At 38.0% G+C, this 21,409-nt stretch overlaps 1 protein-coding gene across 1 annotated transcript in view; it reads right to left on the bottom strand.

Annotated features, from left to right (window-relative positions):
• Rsrc1 (arginine and serine rich coiled-coil 1) overlaps window positions 1–21,409 on the bottom strand; it is a 413,201-nt gene that overhangs the window by 243,641 nt on the left and 148,151 nt on the right. Inside the window, exon 4 of the mRNA XM_029565584.1 lies at window positions 18,710–18,871. Within this exon, the coding sequence (XP_029421444.1) occupies window positions 18,710–18,871 (162 nt within the window). The remainder of the gene's footprint in view (window positions 1–18,709; window positions 18,872–21,409) is intronic.

Raw genomic sequence — 21,409 nt, 5'->3', positions numbered from 1 at the left:
GTGGGGATGGAGCTGCACTACCAGGCAGCAAGTACCTTTACCTGCTGAGGTATCCTGCCAACCTTAGCTGTTATTTTTAGTGTCTAATTTTAGTAATTAGAAAAATACTCTTAGAACTGCCATAAGTTTCTGCTGCACTGTTCAGTACCCTAGCCTCGATTTTTTTAAATTTAGGTACAAGATATTTTTCTCTAACAATTCTTTATTAAATTCATGCAAATGCTCTGAAAACTCACTAACTCACCTGCGATAATTATATCTTAATCTGTCCTTATGCTTTCTAATCATCTCTAAGTCAGAAAGAATGCAAATCTTTTTGAGCAAGAAAAGGAAGCCCCCTTTAGCTCTGGGCAGCAATAACTGAACTACTAGTGACAGCTGGGAATGGATGTTAATCAGGTACCAAGAGGCAGAGATGAGCAGAGAACACAGCAACTGGATGAACATGCTCTGTACTTATTGACTAATATTTATTTATTTGCTACATGCTGCTAGTCATAGTATGGAGATACAAAATCTCCATGTATAAAATATATACCAGACTTCAAAAAGACAAGAGTTACTTACACAACTCCATAATTCAACATGTCAAAAGTCTCACTTTGCTAGACTGTGTAGGGAAAATACACCACTTAATCTCTGGCATCCTCAGTTTACATATCTGCAAAGGAAACAAGCTAGACCAGATCTCTGTAGCTGTATTATCAATCAGAACAAGCTACAAATTTTGGACTGAGGAAAGTGAAACTTATTGATATTACTAAAAGAGGGAAAAAACACACTGGTTTTGTATAGAAGGTAAGAAGGACATCTTATTTTTTTTTACATAACAAGGCATTTAGTTGCACATATGAGCTCACAGTGGTTGTGACAGCATACACAGTATCTACAAACTCAAGCCAGACAAAATTCCAGCACGGAGTGGGGAGGTGAGCATAACGCCACAAACTAGCTGAAGAACTATTGGCAACAGATAGTTGCTGGGAGACGGAGAACCATTTACTTTGAGAGAGGGTAGGGTGACCACACTCCAGGAGATGGCCACATACCCAGGAGTATACAGGCAGCAACAAACAACAACAAAAGAGAGAACACAAAGTTGGGTAGGTGGGAAGAGGGGGTGGACCTGGGAGGACCTGGGTGATGGGGAGGAAATATGATCAAAATAGATTGCAAGAAATTCTCAAACAGCTAATACAAAATATTTTGTAAAAGAAGAGGCCATGAATTTGAGAAGGAATGTGGAAGGCAGGGACAGAGGAGGAATGGAAGGGGCAAGATAGAGTGGTAGAAATGATACAAATACAGTAAGGAGGTATGACATTTTTCAAAAATTAAAAAATTAAAAGAGAAGGAAGTAAAGATAGAAGATAGATAATGAAAAGTGGTAAATTTAATGCTCTCAATAAGGTCAAACATTTTATTATTATTTATTTTTTATTTTATGTGCACGCATGTACTGCCTGTATGTAGGTTAAGTGCACCTGTGTCATGCAATGGCCACGGAGGTCAGAAGAGGCTGTCGGATCCCCTGGGACTGGAGTTACGGACAGTTGTTAGCTGCCATGTGGGTGCTGAGATTCGAACCCGGGTCTTCTGCAAGAACAACCAGTGTTCTTAACCACTGAGCCATCTTTCCAGTCCCAAGGTCAAACATTTTAACAGAGACTCCCAGAGTAGCTGATTTGGGAATACGGATGTCAGTGGACAGTGAAATGAACATTATGCTAACCAGATATGTATCTGGTAATGTTAAATTTGTTCACTTATTTGACAAAAACTATGTATTTACATTGTACAACAAAATTCTTTGAAATATATACATTGTAAGATCATTAAACAGAGGTAATTAATGCATTATGTCGTATAACTATCATTTTGTAATTTAAACACTTAGAATCAACTCTCAGAAATTTCCAAGTATAGAATACAATGTTAACTACAAATACCATGTCCAGCTCAGCTTCTTAACTTTTTAGGATGTGAATCTTAGAGTAGATACTTACAAAGAATAGAGGTAATATTGGTTATAAATGAGAAGACAGCAACTATATGAATGGTAAGGAATAATATTAGCAAATCTGGGCATTCTACCACAACTATTTGTTCACCAAATGTTGTTTACAACATCCATGATACTCGTTTGTAAAGGAGAATAGCATTCCACACAATTTTTATTAAATATTATAATACTGTCATAATGTTAATTTAAAGGCACATCCAAACTATCCTTCTCCTCAAATAGCAATGGCTTTTAGAACTCTCAGGAAGATACTAGGTAATATAATAACAGTTTTTCAAAAATATGTATATACACATATCTGAAACATCCAAATACTGAAAATCATTGGATGTCAAAAATAGATAAATCAAGTTCTTTATAGTACTTTTTAAATATATTTGATTATTTCTATAAACAAATGGTTTTTTCAAATTAAATATTGAGAACCTGGGCTAGTAACCACAGTCCTCAGGACCTAGATTGGTTTTGTTGTTGTTGTTGTTGTTTTTGTTTTACTAACAGTAGGCTTCCACGTTTTTGAAAGACTCACATATGGAGTGCTGCGAAATTGCCTGAGGTGAAGCGATAAGCAAAGGCAAGCAACCTACCTTATGGACGCTTTGTCCCGGAGGAGACCCTATGAATCTTCTGAAACAAAGGAGTTCAAATTTGCAGTTCAGAACAATACACTGACTATAAACAATTTCTAATGACTTATGAACTCCTAATACAGCATGAATCATACCAGCAACACTGAGATACTTGTTTCAACATATCACTCATTTTATAAACTTCAGAATATCATCAATGGCAGTATTGCAAATTGGGAAACTAATAAAATTAGGACATGGCATCGACATATTGCTCAGTGTGCTCCTCGTCACTCTAAAGCCAAGGCTAATGGCCAAGGGATCTGTCTTTTAACTTTAAAAAAAAAGAAGCCAGCAAACCTAGAAAAAGAGTATTATCATTTGACAAAGTTATTAGAGAATATTTTGCTACCTAATCCAATAAACTGCATTGGTGGAACAAGTTTCCCTCATTAGAAAAAGAAAAGTGGAGCAGAAAAATGTCTTCTTGTCTTCTATAGTTAAAAGCTTGATTATCTTAATAGCTTTTGTTTTCTATTAGCAATATCTCAAGTAGAAGACAACTGAAAAATTAGAAGATTATAAACATTCTCTTTCTCTAAAGCTGATTTCCCCCTTTATAAATAGTAAAAAAATCATAAATACTGTGTAATATCAAATTTTCAGAAATCAATGCTTTTTGCAAACACTGGGTTGCCTACCAGCAAAGCACAGCATTCAATGTTTAACCCTCATTTTATTTGATACCACAACCAATACCTTTCTGAAAAGTAAATGATTATTAGTGATTTTTACTATAGTTTCACCACAGCAGAGGCGGAATCTATGTTTAGGTGATTACTGTATGTTTTGATTCAGTTATCTGCAGGGTGTCTGCATGGTACTCCAACTATTTAAAGCCAGTAAAAAGATTACAGCTCACACTAACTGGATTTTCACAGCTCCCTATCATTCAGCTTGAATTCTTCATAGGCAGATTAAAAGGACCAAGGCAAACAATAGTCTTTTTAAAATATAAGATAGTTACTTTAAAAAGAAAGAAAGAAAAAAGAAAGATCTTTTATGATCAAAATAAAAACAAAATTCTTCAAGGAAGTACTCACATGAAAATAAAGTTTAAATATATAATACAGTTAACTCTGTGAAGGTAAATGGGTGTTGGCTTATAATGAATCTAAACCAAGAAATTCAGACCATAAGAAGGAACGGTAGTTTTTATTTTGAAATTGACCTTATAGATGATAGATGAATTTGAGTACATCTAGTTCTGGCATCAGAGAAGAATTAGAAGGTCTGGGACTGGAGAGATGTCTCAGAGATTAAGAGCACTGGCTATTCTTATAGGGGATCCAGGTTCAGTTCCCAGCACCTGCATGATGCCTAACAATCATCTGTAACTCCAGTTCCCGGGGAAGCAACACCTTCGTCTGACCTCCACAGGCATTGCATGACATGGGAGCACTTACATACATCCAGGCAATACACTCATATACATAAAATCAAAATAATAAGTAAAATATTTAAAAAAAAGAATTTGAAGAACCTTGGTTGTCCAGTTTAATCTACTACAATATGGATAGACAGACTGAACTCAGAGTTTGAATGGTATTCACAAGCCAACTATTTGCCAGTTTTCAAAATAACTTGGCATTTGTCATTCTCTACTATAGTCTCCTACCTTCCCTTACTTAAAATGGCTATATAACTTCCCAATAAAAACCCTTCCATATACATTATGCCCTCCATTCCTTATGCAATCCTGTGGAAGTAGTTAGGTTTATTTGGGCCACTTTGAGAAAGAAAACAAGGTTTAGAGAGATTGACTTATCAAAGATCACTCATCTAATAAAGAGAAGAGAAAACTTAAGCGAGGCATCTAAGACAGCATACATGCACTAGTAAGGGATGTGTGATGTGTAAGACAGTGTACGTGTACTAGTAAGGGATGTGTGATGTGTAAGACAGCGTACGTGCACTAGTAAGGGATGTGTGATGTCTAAGACAGTGTACATGCACTAGTAAGGGATGTGTGATGTCTAAGACAGTGTATGTGCACTACTAAGTGATGTGTGATGTCTACGACAGCGTACATGCACTAGTAAGGGATGTGTGATGTCTAACTTCTCTCTTATCTTCTGTTCCTCATTACATGGACAAGCCCCCATGGTTTATACTCTGTCTCCCACACAACATTCAAACAATTCAACCTGCATCTTCAGTGTCTCCACATTATCATTCTGTATTCAATGGGTGGGAGGTTTCTAAACCAGAGTTACAACTAATAAACTAAATCCAACTGATAGCATTCTTCCCTTTTCAGCTTCCACTATCGGAAGGCTTCACCTTTACTCTCACGACACTATTTGCTATCAGATTCCTAAATGTTCTCTTGGCTGTCAGCGCATTCTCCTTAGTGCTTCTTCTCTAGCATCAAAACTACTGCAGCCCTTCCTATTATAGTTCCTTTCTATTTTAAAAAGGATGAACTAAAGATACAAAAAGGAAAAATACATCTTACAATGCATAGCTGCATTTGCTTATACCTTTATACAAAGAACCCTGAGAACAATGTATATGAAATAAAGGAGGGCAGATGACTTTGGAGGGAGAACTGGCAGGTAGTGGAGAAGGTATAACATAGTCTTTACCGCACATATGCTTTGAAATGACAGTCAATTTTTAATTATATATCATCTTTTAGAAAGGGGGGGTAACAGGACGGGGAAAACAAATAAAGGAAGAAAAGAGAAAAGGGGAGACAACAATGCTTGACATCTTCCTCTTGTTTCCAAAAGGAATCTTTAGAACTTTTAGTGTTTAACAATGAAACAGTAATTTCATACAAAGGAGTGGGAGTATAAAAATGGTTTCTAACACACCATTATCCCTCTTGCCTCAATTCTTTTCTTTGTTTTTCCCTCTCCCACCTACTTCTGTGTTCTTCCAGCTAGCTTGAAAGTCAACACCTCTGGAAAATCTCCTATTGTCTAATTTGGGGTTAACTGTCCCTTCAAGTTGCTTCCCTAATATAATTGACATCTCTGTCACAGTACTCACACTACATTGTTTCATTATTTGTGTATCTGATCCAAACTGGATGGAAGTTTCTTAAGATCAAAGACCGTGTCTTACTCAGTTTTGCAATCTCCAGCAAGTACAATAGTGCCAGGCATGTTTTAACAGCATCCAAAGTAATCCACAGCACAAGGCATTTATCTTAGCTCTGGCCTGTGGGTCAGATCCTGTAGTCGCTGTGATTTAACTGTGCCATATGTGAAATACCACCTTGGTCACTGTAGCCTCCCCATTATAAGTTTCTATACGCCTCAAATTTTGAGTAAAATAACTAGTAAGTTAAGAATAATGAGGAACTGAAAAACCCAAGACTCCAAGCTGGAACTTTCCTGAATCCTATACTTCTATATCTTCTTGCCTATTTTACCCCTCTTCTTGAATGTTCCAAAAACTCTTAAAACTCAATTTGTCCAAAGTAAAGTGTAATGTTTCTCTTCACATCATGGCATCTTCCAAAGTACCTCTAGCCTGGGTGAAAGCATCAACATTATTCTGGTGAGACAAACCAGAAATCTAATAAGTATCATTAATATCTTCAACTCATTTGCCAGCTCCAGCCTATGTTTAGAGTTCTTATACTTCTCTTCATGCCCAATGCCAAACCCCAAACCAAGCTACTGTTACATCTCTCCAGATTACTGTGCTATTTATCTGGTTTCTCTGCATCAACTCTTATCCTTCAGCAATCTGTTTTCCACACTGCAGCTGGAGTAGTCCTTTCAAATACTAATCTGATCATGTCACCCATCAGATTAAAACACTTCAAAGGTATCCTGTTACTCTTAAGATAGAGAACAAAATCCTTAACCTGGTTTACAAGACCCTGCAGAGGTAAGCCCCTCTGTGTTTCTCTGACCCTAAATCACACTGTTTCCCCTCTCTTTTGTTTAGCCATCTTGACCATTTTCTACTCCCTATTCAAGTAGTCTCTATCTAATCAGAAATAAATGGCAGCAAAAGGAAAGGAAATTTTATGATAAACAGCATAATCCTTAAAGGAATGTGTTTTAATTACTCTATTTAGAATAGAAAGTAAGAAGAATAAAAAACTTATTTTTATGACACTGTGGTATATGGCAAACAATAAAACTGGACAGAAATTCCTATTCTAGTCATGACAAGCAACATGATTTGGATCAATCTTTTGTCTCTAAGACATATTAGAGGTTGACAATTCCTTATCAAGAATTCCCTCTCACAAGAAAAGAAGTATTTTTTTAACTTTGGAATATCTGAATATTTATAGGAAGATATTTTGTATTTTTAGTATACTGCATTTTTACTATAACATGTCATGAGATCAGGTATGGAATTTTCTACTTGTGGCATCAATGTAAGTAAGAGAAAGTTAAGGGAAGCATATATAAAAATAGAAAAGAAATGGAAAATTAACAGTAGAATGATAAGGGTAAATACAAACATAACAATAATAACACTAAATGTAGATACACTAAGTAAATGAGAATGTTTATCAGACTGGCTTAACAAATAACATGCACAATTGTATATAAAAACATACACACAAACACACACACACACACACACACACACACACACACACAAGAAACTGATTTCAAACGATATATGATAAATACAAGTTAAAAATAAAAAGATGAAGCCAGGCGTGGTGGCACAAACCATTAATCCCAGCACTAGGAAGTCAGAGGCAGACAGACCTCTGTGAGATTGAGGCCAGTCCTGATCTACATATAGAGTTCCAGACCAGATGGGGCTATAGGGAGAACCTGTCATTCATAAATAAATAAATAAATAAATAATACACATAAAATAAAAATAAATAAAATATTTAAACAAATAAAATATTAAATGCTGAGGAAATGCAGAATAACTGAAACTCCTGAAACACAGTCTAGTAAATGTTTTTAAAAATGTTATTTTTAATTGTGTGTGTGTGTGTGTGTGTGAGAGAGAGAGAGAGAGAGATCATTTGCACATGAGTGCAGGTAACCACAGGGGCCAGAATTTGGGATTCCCCTTGAGATGGAGTTACAGATGGTAATAAGCCACCTGACATGGGTGCTGGGAACAGAACTTGGGTCTTCTGGAAGAGCAGCATATGCTCCTAACCACTGAGCTGTCTTTCCAGCCTTCAGTAATATTTGTTAAAAATAAGTGTACACTTACCATTAAAGACAAAAAAAGCTGCAGGTTTCTTTAATGGTATCGCTCTGGTAGGTTGCCCCATTCTTCAATAGATGAGCCCACAGCCATGAGTTTATGGGCAGCACAAATTAGACTCTGTGGGTTATCAACACAAAAAAGAGGACACAAAGTTGGGAGGAGGTGGGAGGGGAAGCAGTGGATGGGGGAGTTCGGGAAGAGTGGGGTGAATATGAGCAAAATACATTGTATGCATGTATGAAATGCTCAAAGAATAAAAAATATTATATTAAAATTTTAAAAAATCAATCCCATATACACAGTGCTTACCACCATGGACATGAAAACTTGGTTATAGAAAAACTGTCCACAAATACTTACAGCAGCTCAATTTCTTTTTTTAATTTTTATTTATTATTTTTATTTTATGTGTACGAGTGTATTGCCTATACATGTGTAAGTGCACCTGTGTTGTGCAATGCCTGCAGAGATCAGAAGAAAGCATCAGATTCCCCAGAACTGGAGTTATAGACAGTTGTTAGCTGCCATGTGGGTGTTGGGAATCTAACCTGGGTCTCCCGTAAGAGCAGTCAGTGCTCTTAACTGCTGAGCTATTTCTCCAGCCCCTATAGCAGCTCAATTTCATAATCACTAAATGCCCTTCAACTGATGAAAGAGTAAATGACAGTTTATCTAGACATTGGCTATTCAGCAATGAAAAAAGGAGCATGCAATGATTCAAATGAATCTCAAACGCAGTGTACTGAGGGAGCTGAACCATTATTAAAAGATCAGATGTCAGATGATTCCATTCATGACATTTTCAAAATGATAAACCTGTAGTGACAGAAAACAGATCAGAGGTCAGCAAGGCCTAGGCATACACCAGGGAACTGAGGGCAGGCAGTGATGGGACTGTTCTTTACCCTGATTACCTGATAGGTACATCAATCTACAGAACTGTTCACTTAGAAAAATTCTAACATCACCATATGCTTACTTCAAAAATAAGCATGGCAAGATAATTTTAAAAACTCATGTTTTCAGATTTATCTGCTCTCTTGCCAGGCATAATCATACGCTAGGAAGGCTCTAGGTATGGTGCGTTCCAGACCTTGACTCAAAAAACAAACAAGGCCAGGCACTGTGGCATACTCCTTTGATCCCAGCACTCAGGAGGCAGAGGCAGTCAGATCTCAGTGAGTTTAAGGCCAGCCTGTTCTACATAGTAAGACCCGGTTAGAGTAAAACTACTATACCAAAATTTCTGAGATGTACCTAAAGTCATCATTAGACAGAAACAAAAAACAAAACAAACAAACAAAAAACCCATAATCATAAATGACAATATGAAAACAGGAAGAATATTCAAAAGTGATATAATAAACATCTGTCTCAAGACTTAGAACATGAAGGAAGAGGAGGAAGAAATGTAAACAAACGCATAAAACAAAGGCCTGGTTATAAAAACTAATTGAATTGACAGATTCCTAACAAGACCAATTAGAAAAAGAAAAGGCAGAAAAAATTGATATTAGGACAGGAAAAGGTTTAGCTCAATATAAATAAAGAGACTTTTCAAAATCTGGAAAGGATATAAAATTTTTGTCAAAAACCCCAGAGATTTATGTTGGGTACAAGCATACTTGCTTAGCATGCAGGAAGCCCTGGGTGTAATCCCCAGCCCTGAAAAAACTGGAGGTGGTGGAGCAGACCTACTTATAATCTCAGCACTTGGGAGGTACAAACTGAAAGACCACAAATTCAAAGATTCAAAGTCATTCTCTCTTACATAGTGAGTTTGAGGCCAGTCTGGGATACTTGAAATATCTCCTCCACCTTCTCTCTCTCTCTCTCTCTCTCTCTCTCTTTCTCTCTCTCTCTCTCCAACCCCTCTCTCTTTCTCTTTCTATCTCGGTCTGTCTCTGTTTCTGTCTCTCTGTGTGTCTCTCTGTCTCTCTCTCACACACAAACACGATGATGACTGTAAGTGAAAGCAGCATTTTCCTAGAAAAAAATCTAACTGACTCATAATAGAGATCTAACTGTTGTGGACTGAATGCTTATGACCCTCCTACACCCCTATATTAAAGTCCTAACCCTCAGTATGATGACATAAGAAGCTGGGTTTATAGAAGGTGAAGAGGTCATGATGATGGACTCCCTCAGGAATGTTTCAGTGTACAAAATAAGAAAAAGAAAACAGCTGTACATGAGTCACCAAGCAGGTCCTAAGCAGACAATGAATCTCCAAGTACCTTGAACTTGGACTTCCCAGCCTCTTGAATGATGAGAAATAAATGTTTGTGAGCTGGGAGATGGCTCAGCAGGTGAAAGTGTTTGCTGTGCAAGCCCAAGTTTCTGAATTTGAGCCCCAGAACTCACAACGGAAGCAGAGAACAGACACCTGAAAGCTGTCCTCCTACCTTCACATATGCATAGCTAAATCACAAATGCTTACCACACACACACACACACACACACACACACACACACACCAATAATAATAAAACTCTTGAAAAGAAATTTGCTGTTCACAGATGGAACTGGAGGTTCATAATAGATAAATGAAATTGGAGACACAGAACAAAAAGCACATGTCTTACTCATTTGTGGTAACACTGTCAATGTCACAGAAGAATGGAAAAGAACTGAGACCACTATAGATGGAGAAAGAGTGAGGAGAGACAGAGAGAAGCTAGATAGCAGGAACAAAACACAGGTAGACAAGCACAATTAGTTCTAGATTTCTAAAGCACAGTAGAAGTTTGACTCTGTATTATTGATGTACCTTAGTTGCTTTCTAATTGGGTCTGAAAAGCTGGTTGGTCTAGGCTTCAGGTTCTCTCTTTTGATTTTATATTGGAGGGACGAGATGGCTCCATTCAGGTTACACAGGAGATCTCCAGGAGTGTGAAGCAGCCTTAGCTAGTCAGGAACACTTCAGAAGCCTCAAGATGGATAGTGCCAAGGTCTAAGGAGAGAAGGTGGGAGAAGGATGTACTGGTCTCTGCTAGTCAGCAGGGAGGCCTAAGCCCTGAAGGGACTGCATTTGGTGCCAAAGCAGGGGCATGGGCTCTCAGGTAGTCCTGGCCCCCACTAGCCAGTCCAGTAGGAAAGCCTGGTCCTGGAGCAGTGGGAGGGACTGCAGATGGTCTCAAAGCAGGGGGGTTGGGCAAGATGCATTTTTAGCAAGCTCACCCAGGAGGCCAAGTTAGGAGCTCCCAAGCAATTCTGTAAGGTCTGGGCCCCTAGTAGCCATCAGGAAAGCCTGGTCATGGAGCAGTGGGAGGGACTTCATATGGCCTCAAAGCAGGGGGATAGGCAAGGCATGATTTGGTAAGCTCACCCTGAAGGCCTAGTCAGGCACCCTTGAAAAGTCTGGGCTGTTTATTGAGATATTACTACACAGTACTAGTCTTCTTATAAACATTGATTCTAATATTAATAGGATATCAATTACCATTATCTCCCCCGCCTCCATCGCATAGAAGAACAAATTTTTAAGGTCTGATGAAAATAACTGGGAGGTAGGGATGATAGCACTTGCATATATTCCTAGCACTGAGGCATGCTGAAGCAGAAGGATCATGTATTCCAGGCCAGCCTAGACTACAGCAGCCTAGACTACAGTAACAGAAAGCTGTCTGGGGAGGAGGCGGGGAGATATAGATCTGGCTGTGATGGCACACACATTTAATTGCAGCATTTAGGAAGCAGAGGCAGATAGATTGTGAGTTCAAGACCAGCCTGGTCTACATAGTGAGTTTCAGGCCAGCCAGGGCAACACAGTGGACCCTGTCTCCAGAAAGAAAAAAAGGAACAAAAAAATAAAAATAGATAACTTCCCTTTTCAGAAAGGATTTGCAATAATTGGAGATGATCAAAACAGATTAGTAGATGTCCTGTTTTGGTCATCTTTCCTTCTCTGAAATATCTTAAAATTTCATAAATTGTAGATAACTTATGGGAACAAAAATAATACTTTTCCATAAATATGCAAATGAAATTGGTCAAGTAAAAGTGTAACTGATTTCCTTCTCCCATGCAGAAGAAACTGGTTTCAAATCTGGTATGCAATTCATGTCTAGATTCCTGGTGGCCTACAAATATGTCCGTTTTCTCTCATTAATGAATGAGTCACATAATGTCTTTGACATAAGTTCACATATATTTGTATGAATTAGACTTTTGTACCAAAGCATAATGAGTCAGAACTGGAAGGTTTCTGTGGGCTCTGCACAGGCATGCACAAGACTTCTTCCATTACACTACAACTCAGTACCTTTCTCATTTTAGTTTTGAATGTTATTTTCTGCCTAACTTTTTATACCTCTTGCAAAGTGTCTCACCAAATTTTCTATAGCTCACATGATGAAACTTACTAAAAAAAAGTCCAACAAGCCTTTAGTTTTATCTTCTCACTAACATCTTTATGTTTTTCTCATTCATTAGCTTTATGTGGAATTCAAAAGGAAAATAAAAGCACCTTCTCTCATTTCAAGGTATTTCATGGTCAGGCAATCACCTAAAGAATAATTTAACAATTCATGCCATTAACTCCTTAATCAGTCATAATTCAAGTCCAATTCTTCTAGGCAAACTCTGTGATAATTAAAATGTATTGATACATGAACAAGAGAAAGGGAGCAAGATGAGGAGAACTTAGGAAACCCCTGCCTCCTTACTTTTTATTGATTACTCCTTTGTGTTATAATTAGGTTCCTTTTCTTTACCTCATCCTTTTTTTTTTTTTTTTTTTTTTTTTTTTTTTTTTTCACTATGTAGACCAGGCTGGCCTCAAACTCACAGACATCCATTTGCCTCTGCCTCCTGAGTGTTGGGATTAAAGGCGTGCACTACCATACCCTTTTTTTTTTTTTTTAAGACAAGTTGTTTCTGCTGAATTAAAACTAATACCTACTGACAAACACTCAGACCTATACAACAGAAACTGGGTGATAAGTTTCATTGTAACATAAAGTATCTAACAATACAAGTTGTGGAAATCAATTCACAAGGAAATTGTAAAAACTTTAATTTAAAAAGGAAGAATCCAGTGTATAGTTTATATAAAGATGCATTAGTTCACGTGCTTAAAATATTGACAGTATGAAGCTTTTCTTGCCCGTTACAATAACACATGTTCAAGGTATAGTACTTTCGAACCAAACATTTACCCTTCGCCACTGGTGAAAGGCAACAAGATCTCTTTAGAAAGTCTCATCTTTTTCAATAAATTTTGCATGAAAACATGTTATCCTGGCACAAAGTTGCCTGCTGTCACACTGGAAGTGTGATAAATGTTTAATGAAAACAACACCACACAGCTTGGTGTCAGACAACAGCTATCACACAGCCTTGCTTTGATCCAAACAGACACTTAAAAGGAGTTCTAAGCATGCTCTGCACCACAGAACTCTATAACCTATATGCAAATTGGGGTAAATTAGCATAAATGACTCCCTACTGCATAAAGAAGTAAGAGGTAAGGAAAAATATGACAGGCTTTATAAGTATGTAACTGCTGTCAAAACTCAAGAGTCCAGCTTCCCCAAATCACTTCCAGCATCTTCTGCCAAACACCAGGTACAGAGGGGAAAAAAAGAAAACACCTTATCAACAAGACAAGAATTTATACATGAAACTCAGTTACAAACACTGGAAGACTGTCAAGGTAAAGACATAACTAAAATATATTCCTGTTATGATTATTACATGGTAATAGTATTCTTATGTACATTGCTTCTAACATTTACAGCTTTTAAAGTACCAGTATCCCCATTTTTACAGAAGACTAAATTGTATACCCAGAGGAAAATTCTCAACTTTTTCAGAAAGCGTTAAGTTCAGAAAGTTACATAAAGAAAAAAAGAATGTAGAAACTGAAGCTCAAATGTCTGGGCAAGATATTCCAGAAGGCTTGAGAGCTTCTCAGTATTTCTTAGCACTAATGCTAAGTGCTTTTTAGGACATCTGTCTCTGAAAACCTAGCAACCAAGTAATGGTGAAAACCCTTCATGGTAGCAGGCCATAAAGGAGTGCATACTTAAGAAAACTAATGTACATTCCTCATAAATTCTAACATTACTCAAATTAACGGGAAAACATTTTGGTAAGTGTCTGAGTCTATTTTTTGTGTGTGTAATAGAGTACTTGACAGCTTAAAGTAACAGAAATTTACTAACATACAGTTTGGAAGCCAGGCAGTTGAACGTGGAGGAGTGACATCTAGTCAGGGCCTTCTTTGTTATCTCATGGCAAAGGCAAGAAGAAGTCAAGACAATCCTTCTACAAAGAATCTACTACTTCAGTAACAGACCCAATTCTGCCATACAGTGTTAACCCATTCAAGAGGGCAAAGTCTTCTTGATTTAATCACCCCTTAAAGATCTCATGTCCCAGGCTGGGCATGGTGGCATTTGCCATTAAACATAGCACTAAAGAAGCAGAGACAGGAGGATCCCTTGTGAGTTCAAGGCCAGCCTGGTCTATATGCTCCAGTACTACTATACTGAATCATCACATATATAGCCATGAATTTACTGGGCTGGGAAGATAACACATTCAAAATACACCACTATACAACAACTACTACAAAGATAATTTGTTTTCTAAATAGGGAACTAAATGTTTGAAGATGGATTTAAATTAAATCCATTTAAATTCTGCTCTTGAAGATGGCACTATGATTTCAGATAGTAGAATGTTACTGGGGAAATGTACATATTCATTCACAACTAATTTTCTAAAACTCTCCAAAAGATGCTCTTAAGTTGTTGACGTACAGTATTGTATGTGGATCAAGATGTGGTTGAACAAACCTAATGCTGTACTAATCCACAAATGAGGCAGCTGGGGTTTTCAATGCTTGCCATCATCACACCAACTTGCAAGTATAAGACCCCATGACATTTCAAATTTCTGATTATTGACTCTCAATAATAGTTTGTTTGGCAAAATAATGCTAAGTCTCTCATTTCAATTTAATAATTATGTTAAGAAAAATCTGTTTTAATGTTACAGAAATTTTACCTTATAAGAAACACAACTGTGGGGTTGAAGAGATAGCTCAGCGGTTAAGATCCCCAACACATGATGGCTAACTATCCATACCTCCAGTTCCAGGATCTGATACCCTCTTCTGACCTCCACAGGCATTGCATGATATGGGTGTACTGACAAACAAGAAGGAATGTAAATACACTCACACACAAGATTAAAAAAAAAAAAAATGATGATGATGATGATGATGATAAAAAGAGAAACAACTGTCTAAAGCTATTTAAGGAAGAAAAATGAATGGAAAGAAAAAAATATCAATGTGCAAGAGATTAGATATTCTTAGAAACTAGCAGGGGCTGGGGCAATGACTAGGTGGTTAACGCACTTGCTGCTCTTGCAAAGAATCAGGGTTCAATTCCCAGCACCTACATGGATTCCACTTGCACAGGATCTGATGCACTCTTCCAGCATCTACAGGCACCAGGAATGCACATAATGCACATAAATACATTAGGCAAAACACTGATACACATAAAATAAAAAATAAATAAATCATTAAAAATTTCTTAGAAACCAAATTTTATCGACATAAACTATTAAAAGTTAATGTCATTGTATCTTAATAAAATCTAAGATAAGGCCAGTGTCTTTCTCATATCAATCACTCACAACATGTTATAAGAAAAGGGACCTACCGTTTAGTCCCCACAAGCTCCTGATACACTTTCAGTTTCTATTAGGTTCTTTAAATCAGTACATTAACAAAGTAGATCAACAAAATGAGAACATCAACTTAAACATTATAAGGCAAATTCATATTATGATAATTCAAATATTCCTGGTTTTCAGAGCTATTAATATTTGCCATTTTAAAATGTGACTTCAGAACTATTTTACATCTTTTTATCCTTTTTGTTTTGTTGGTGTGTTTTATTGATTTATTGGAGACAGGGTTTCCTGTAGCCCCAGCTGGCCTGAAAGTCGCTAGGTAGAGACTGGTCTCAATCTCACAAAGATCAGCCTGCCTCTGCCTCCTGAGCACTGGAATTAAATGGGCATGCCACCACCCCCTGCTATATTATGTTATCTTAAAAGCCTAAATAAAAAGCCTCCTTAATGGAAAAGCACATTAATTCCCATTTACACATTCCTTTCTCTCCAGTTTATAAATGTATTTATTTAATGGTAAAACTGCATTGCTTTGCTACTCTTTCTGCTCTGTGCTTCATAGATGCGTGCTTTAGGTCCAACCAAAAAGTGTACAATACATATTTTCAAACTGGGTTGATAATACTAAGATTCTTATGCATGAAGAAACATATGCATGTGGGTTATTTTCTCATATGAAGAAGCATCTGGGTTATTATTTAGCACAAGCTAATCTTTTATCATTGATTATATAACCAAAATGGACTAATACATCAATCTTAATTAAAATTTTTGTATTTTTTTCCTCTCTCCACCAACACATTTTAAAGTCCCCTGGAAAAAGATAGCTACTAAGCCATCACTAAAACTTAAAGACAACCTAGAGATGACTTGTGAATATCAGTAAGCACAAAATTACATAACCAGATGAAATGCTGAGGAGGGAAAAGGAAGGAAGAGAGAGAAAGAAATGGAAGATCCTTTTGCTAATGACAGGAAAAACAAAACAAAATTCATTTTCTTCTGTAGTTATTTTCTACTAAAGTTTCAGCATAGTATATCATTTGATCTCAACCCCTAATTCTCAGTATCAGTAATTATGAAGTACTACAACCATGAAGATGCATGCTCTTATGAGCAAAGGCACAGTTGGTTTGAATTAGAAACCAAACTTGACAATGGGTTAATCCTCTGGTGAGTTCCTACTGAATGGGCTAAGTAGGAGGTATGACCTGCTGTGGGAAGGAGGTCACTGAGGGCTTGCCTTTTACACCTTTTTTCTCTCTCTCCTCTATCTTCTCCTCTCTCTTCTCTCCTCTCTCATCTCCTCCTCCTTCTCTTCATCCTCTTCATCATCATCCTCCTCCTCTTCTTCTTCCTCCTCCTTCCCTCTCTCCTTCCTGATTGCCATCAGGCTTGAAATTTCCTAGACCACACACTTCTACCGTATTTCTACCTTCCCATGGACCTAACAAGCAATGTAGACAGTCAACCACAAACTGAAACCATGAGCCCAAACAAAACTTTTCCTCCTTTAAATTCATTTCCTCAGGTATTTTGAAACAGTAAGAACAACAACAATGAGTTACAGAGAGAGGATAAAGGCACCTATTTCACGAGCGTACTAAATAAGATAGTATAGGCCAATTGCTTAAGAGAATTCCTAATACTAAAAAAGTTAATTTAAAAAAAAAAAGAAATGGGGGGCTGGAGAGATGGCTTAGCAGTTAAGAACACTGGTTGTTCTTGTAGAAGAGCTGGGTTCAAATCCCAGCACCCACACGGCAGCTAACAACTGTCTGTAACTCCATTCCCAAGGGATCCAACAGCCTCTTCTGTCCTCCATGGATATTGCATGATATGGGTGCACTTACCTACATGCAGGCAATGCACGCATACACATAAAATAAAAATAGCAAATAAAATTTAAGAAAAAGAAATGGAAAGCAAACATTTAATAATCAGTTTTAAAAGAATACAAAACAAAACATAGCATACTCCTTATAGTTATATAATTAAAGCTAAATGTAAGAAAAAATGTTATAAAGAACCAAGGAACAAGGTTGTTTCACAATTGACATATTTTAGTCACTCTCTTAATCTGTGCTTTCTAGTCTTTGAAACTTACTCTGTATTTTCCCTTCAAATCTATCACACCGACTTTTTCCCTTTACCAAGAATTACCCCCATATTTTTCTTGACTGTCATTCAAGTGTGCCATCTCTGGCTACCTCAGCCTCTCTCTCCTGATAGCTATATGCCTGAGATGTGATGGTTAATACTGACTATCAACTTGACAGGATCTAGAATCACCTAAGAGACTAACCTCTGTGTGTGCTGCTAAGGGAATCTATACATTGAGTTACTTGAGGTGGGAAGACCTACTCTAAATGTGAGCAACACCATTCTACAGGTGGGGGTCCCAAACTGAATAAAAAGGAGAAAAAGAGCCAAGAATCAGCAATCATCTCTATTTGCTTCCTGAGTACAAATGCAGTGTGACCAGATGTCTCATGCCACCATGACTTCTGCATTGATGGACAGTGAACAAAAAAGTCCCTCCTTCCTGAAGTTGCTTTTGTTGAGTATTTTGTCACAGCCATGAGAAAAGCACACAATACCTAACCCCTATCTCCTGTCCTGTAGCACTCAACACTTTAGGAAAGGACAGAACTGGGTATTTTTAAATGATATAACTGCTCAATGTACATTAATGGCTGTGGGAAGGACAAGAACAAAAATTTCATAGTAATTTAATCCTCTTTCAAACTTCCACCACCAGTTTAACATTTCAAAGAATTTTAAATGCCAACAACCTAGGCAGATTTATAGAACATCACTGCAAATGTGGAAATAAAAGTTAAGCACAGAGAAGCTGGAGAGATGCTCAGAAGTTAAGAACACTTAATTGTTCTTGCAGAGGACCCAAGTTCAGTTCTCAGTACCCACATAGAAGCTCACAATCACCTGTAACTCTAGCTCCAAGGAATCCAAGGCTTTCTGGCCTCCATGGGCACCTGTACTCATGTGCACATAACCCCATGTAGACAAACACATATACATAATTAAAAATAAAATAAATCTTTTTTAATGTTAATCACTGAGACAACTATGAAGCAGAAAAGAAGAGCTACATGTTGTTATTAGATACTGGCAAGCCCTTATCTTCCTTTATTTTTATAGCAATTTGCCCTCAAGAGAAAAGGTTTAGTTTGAATACCGCTCTGTAATCACTGAATCTGCACTCTGCTAGGTCCGCTTGACTTACCCACGTTTAAGGTTGTGTAACTCCCTGCCCTTCTCCTTCTCCCTTTTCTCCTTCTCTCGGCCTTTACGTCGTTCTCTATCTCGAGACCGACTACGAGTTCTTCTGTGACTGGACCTTTCACTGCTTCGACTATGGGAACGTGGGCGAGGTCTTGACCTGGACCTATAACAAACAGGTTTCATTAAATATACTTACAGTATGTCCTATATTTAAAATACAAATAAATGTCCCTATAAACAGAACTTCTGCAACTTCAATCCAACCAAGTTAGTATCCTACTAAAACAAATATTTTAAAACATATTATTCAGGCAAATATAGCAATATTTCCAATAAAATATTTACCATGCCTAGGATTTTTTTTTTCAGATAGGGTCTCACTATGTACCCCTGCCTGCCCAGAATATTCTATGTAGATCAGGCTGGCCTTGAAGTCACAAAATTCTGCCTGCATGCTGGGCTTAAAAGCATGTGCCACCATGCCTGGCCTAGGATACATTTTTTTTTTAATACTAGATATACAAACAAATACATAAAATATGCTCCATTCTTTGGGGCAGGACAAGATAAAGAAAAGAAAAGTAGTGAATATAGATTAACTTTAAGGTACACCAAATGTTAGAATTAGCAGACAAAGATTTTAAAGCCGCATTTATAACCATACTTGCAATGAATATAAAACTAAGCAATCTCAGTAAAACCACTCCCACCACCACCAAAAAACCTGGAAAATAAAAAAAAAACACAGAACTTCTATAACTGAAATTATTTACAGAATTATACAAACTCGAATAAAAAGATTGGTAGGAAGGACACTGTACCTCATATTATATAATCTATAATGCTATTATGAGGCCTGCCACAGTAGTGATGAATGCTTGGAGTTCTAGAACTGCAGATGCTAAAACAAAAGTATGAGAGTTTGAGGCCAGAATGGGCTACAGAGAGTTGGCAATATCTCATATAAAAAATAAACAAATGGCTCTCAGAAACGGCTCTCACAGGCAGGCTCCAATTCCTTCACCTCAGGAGGACTAGCTACCCCATCTTTCTCATCCATCCCCATCCCATCCCCTTCACCCCAAGTCCCAGGACTAGCTTCTCAAACCAGATTAACCAATCGCTCTACAATAGATCCCTAAGTCCTCACCCAGGTGGTCCCCTCAACCACCAAATTCCCAGCCTCTGGATCAGGCAGACAGACCTGCTCAGCCAGGACTCTCAGAAGTCAAATCAAGCTCACTGCCTCCCTATACCATTTCTTTCATCCACCCCCACCCTGTCCCCTTCTGGCCTCTCTTACAGGTGGGCTCCAATTCCTTCACCTCAGGAGGACTAGCTACCCCATCTCTCTCATCCACTCCCACCCAGTCCCCTGCCAGCCTCTCTCACAGGGGGTTCCAATTCCTTCACCTCAAGTCTCAGGACTAGCTTTCCAAACCAGATTAACTAAGCACCCTACCATAGATCCCTAAGTTCTCATCCAGGTGGTCCCCTCACTGCCAAATTCCCAACCTCTGGATCAGGCACACAGACCTGCTCAGTTAGGACTCTGACCAGTCTACTCCCCAGCAAGAACTATAAATACCCACCAATTTGTCTTTCATACCCAAACAAAAAGTAACTAAGCTACATAAACAATATTAACAGAACCAAAATCAAACAAAAGCAGAGTTCCTGCTGAACATATAACCAACAAAGAATATCCATATGCTCTGATGGCAACACAAAAACACAAACAATATGAAAAAAACAGGAAAATATGTCCCTAACAAAACCCATGAGTCCTACAAAAGTGCACAACATTGAGAACCATCCTGTAGAAAACCCCAGGATGCAGAATTTAAAAGAACAATCATAAACATGATCAAAGAATTACAAGAAAACACAACTCAAAGAACTCAAGAAAGGCATAAACTTTTGATGGAATATATATAATCTCCTGATGTAACACCAGGAGCCAGGCAAAGGTAAAGGCTACATGAAGGTAAAGGAAAAGAAACAACCTGAAATGGGGATAGTAGGGAACAGATGTTACCTGAGGGAGGTGGAAAAGGTGGGAGTAATTGGCAAGGGGGAGAGGAGGGAGGGACATGCAACACATCATGGTGTGGGGGAGCAAGGGAAGTCAGGAGGGGAATGATGGCAGGAGTCGGGAGGTATTGGAGGGAGGGTGGGGATAATGGGGGAACTGTGACCAGGGAGGGAGGGAGGGAGGAGGTAAGCTGGATGGGAGAAAAAAGAGTACAGATGAGTGAATCTCAGGGTGGGTACGAAACCTAGAGGGGAAAGTGATGCCTAGAAACCCTATGAGTAAGGCACATAGAGTATCTGAACATTAGTGCATGTCCTATGTATACCTAGGAGATGCTTGGCAAGGAACACAGTGCCAGACAGAAAAGACCTCCTTTAGTGTGACAAACATACCTCATAGCACTCATCAAAGAAGCTTCTTTTCACAACAGATGGAGACTACTGCAGAGTTGCACATCTGGTCAGGCACAGTAAAACATACACCTGGGAGATGCCTAGTACTAGGTGACACATCTGCAGTCGAATCTCTACAACTAAGGCTCATGGAACAAAGGGGAATAGGGATAAAGAGAGGGCTTATGCACCCCTCAACTATGAGCAGTGAGGCTTCCATATACATCAGAGTGCAATACACACAGAAGGCCACAGCTGGCCACATTTTGGAGAA

The sequence above is a fragment of the Nannospalax galili genome, unplaced genomic scaffold (genome assembly GCF_000622305.1).
Source record: "Nannospalax galili isolate Female #2095 unplaced genomic scaffold, S.galili_v1.0 scaffold617, whole genome shotgun sequence".
Classification (NCBI taxonomy): Eukaryota; Metazoa; Chordata; class Mammalia; order Rodentia; family Spalacidae; genus Nannospalax; species Nannospalax galili.
The sequence above is the reverse complement of the archived record's forward strand: the minus strand, read 5'-3'. Positions and strand labels throughout refer to the sequence as shown.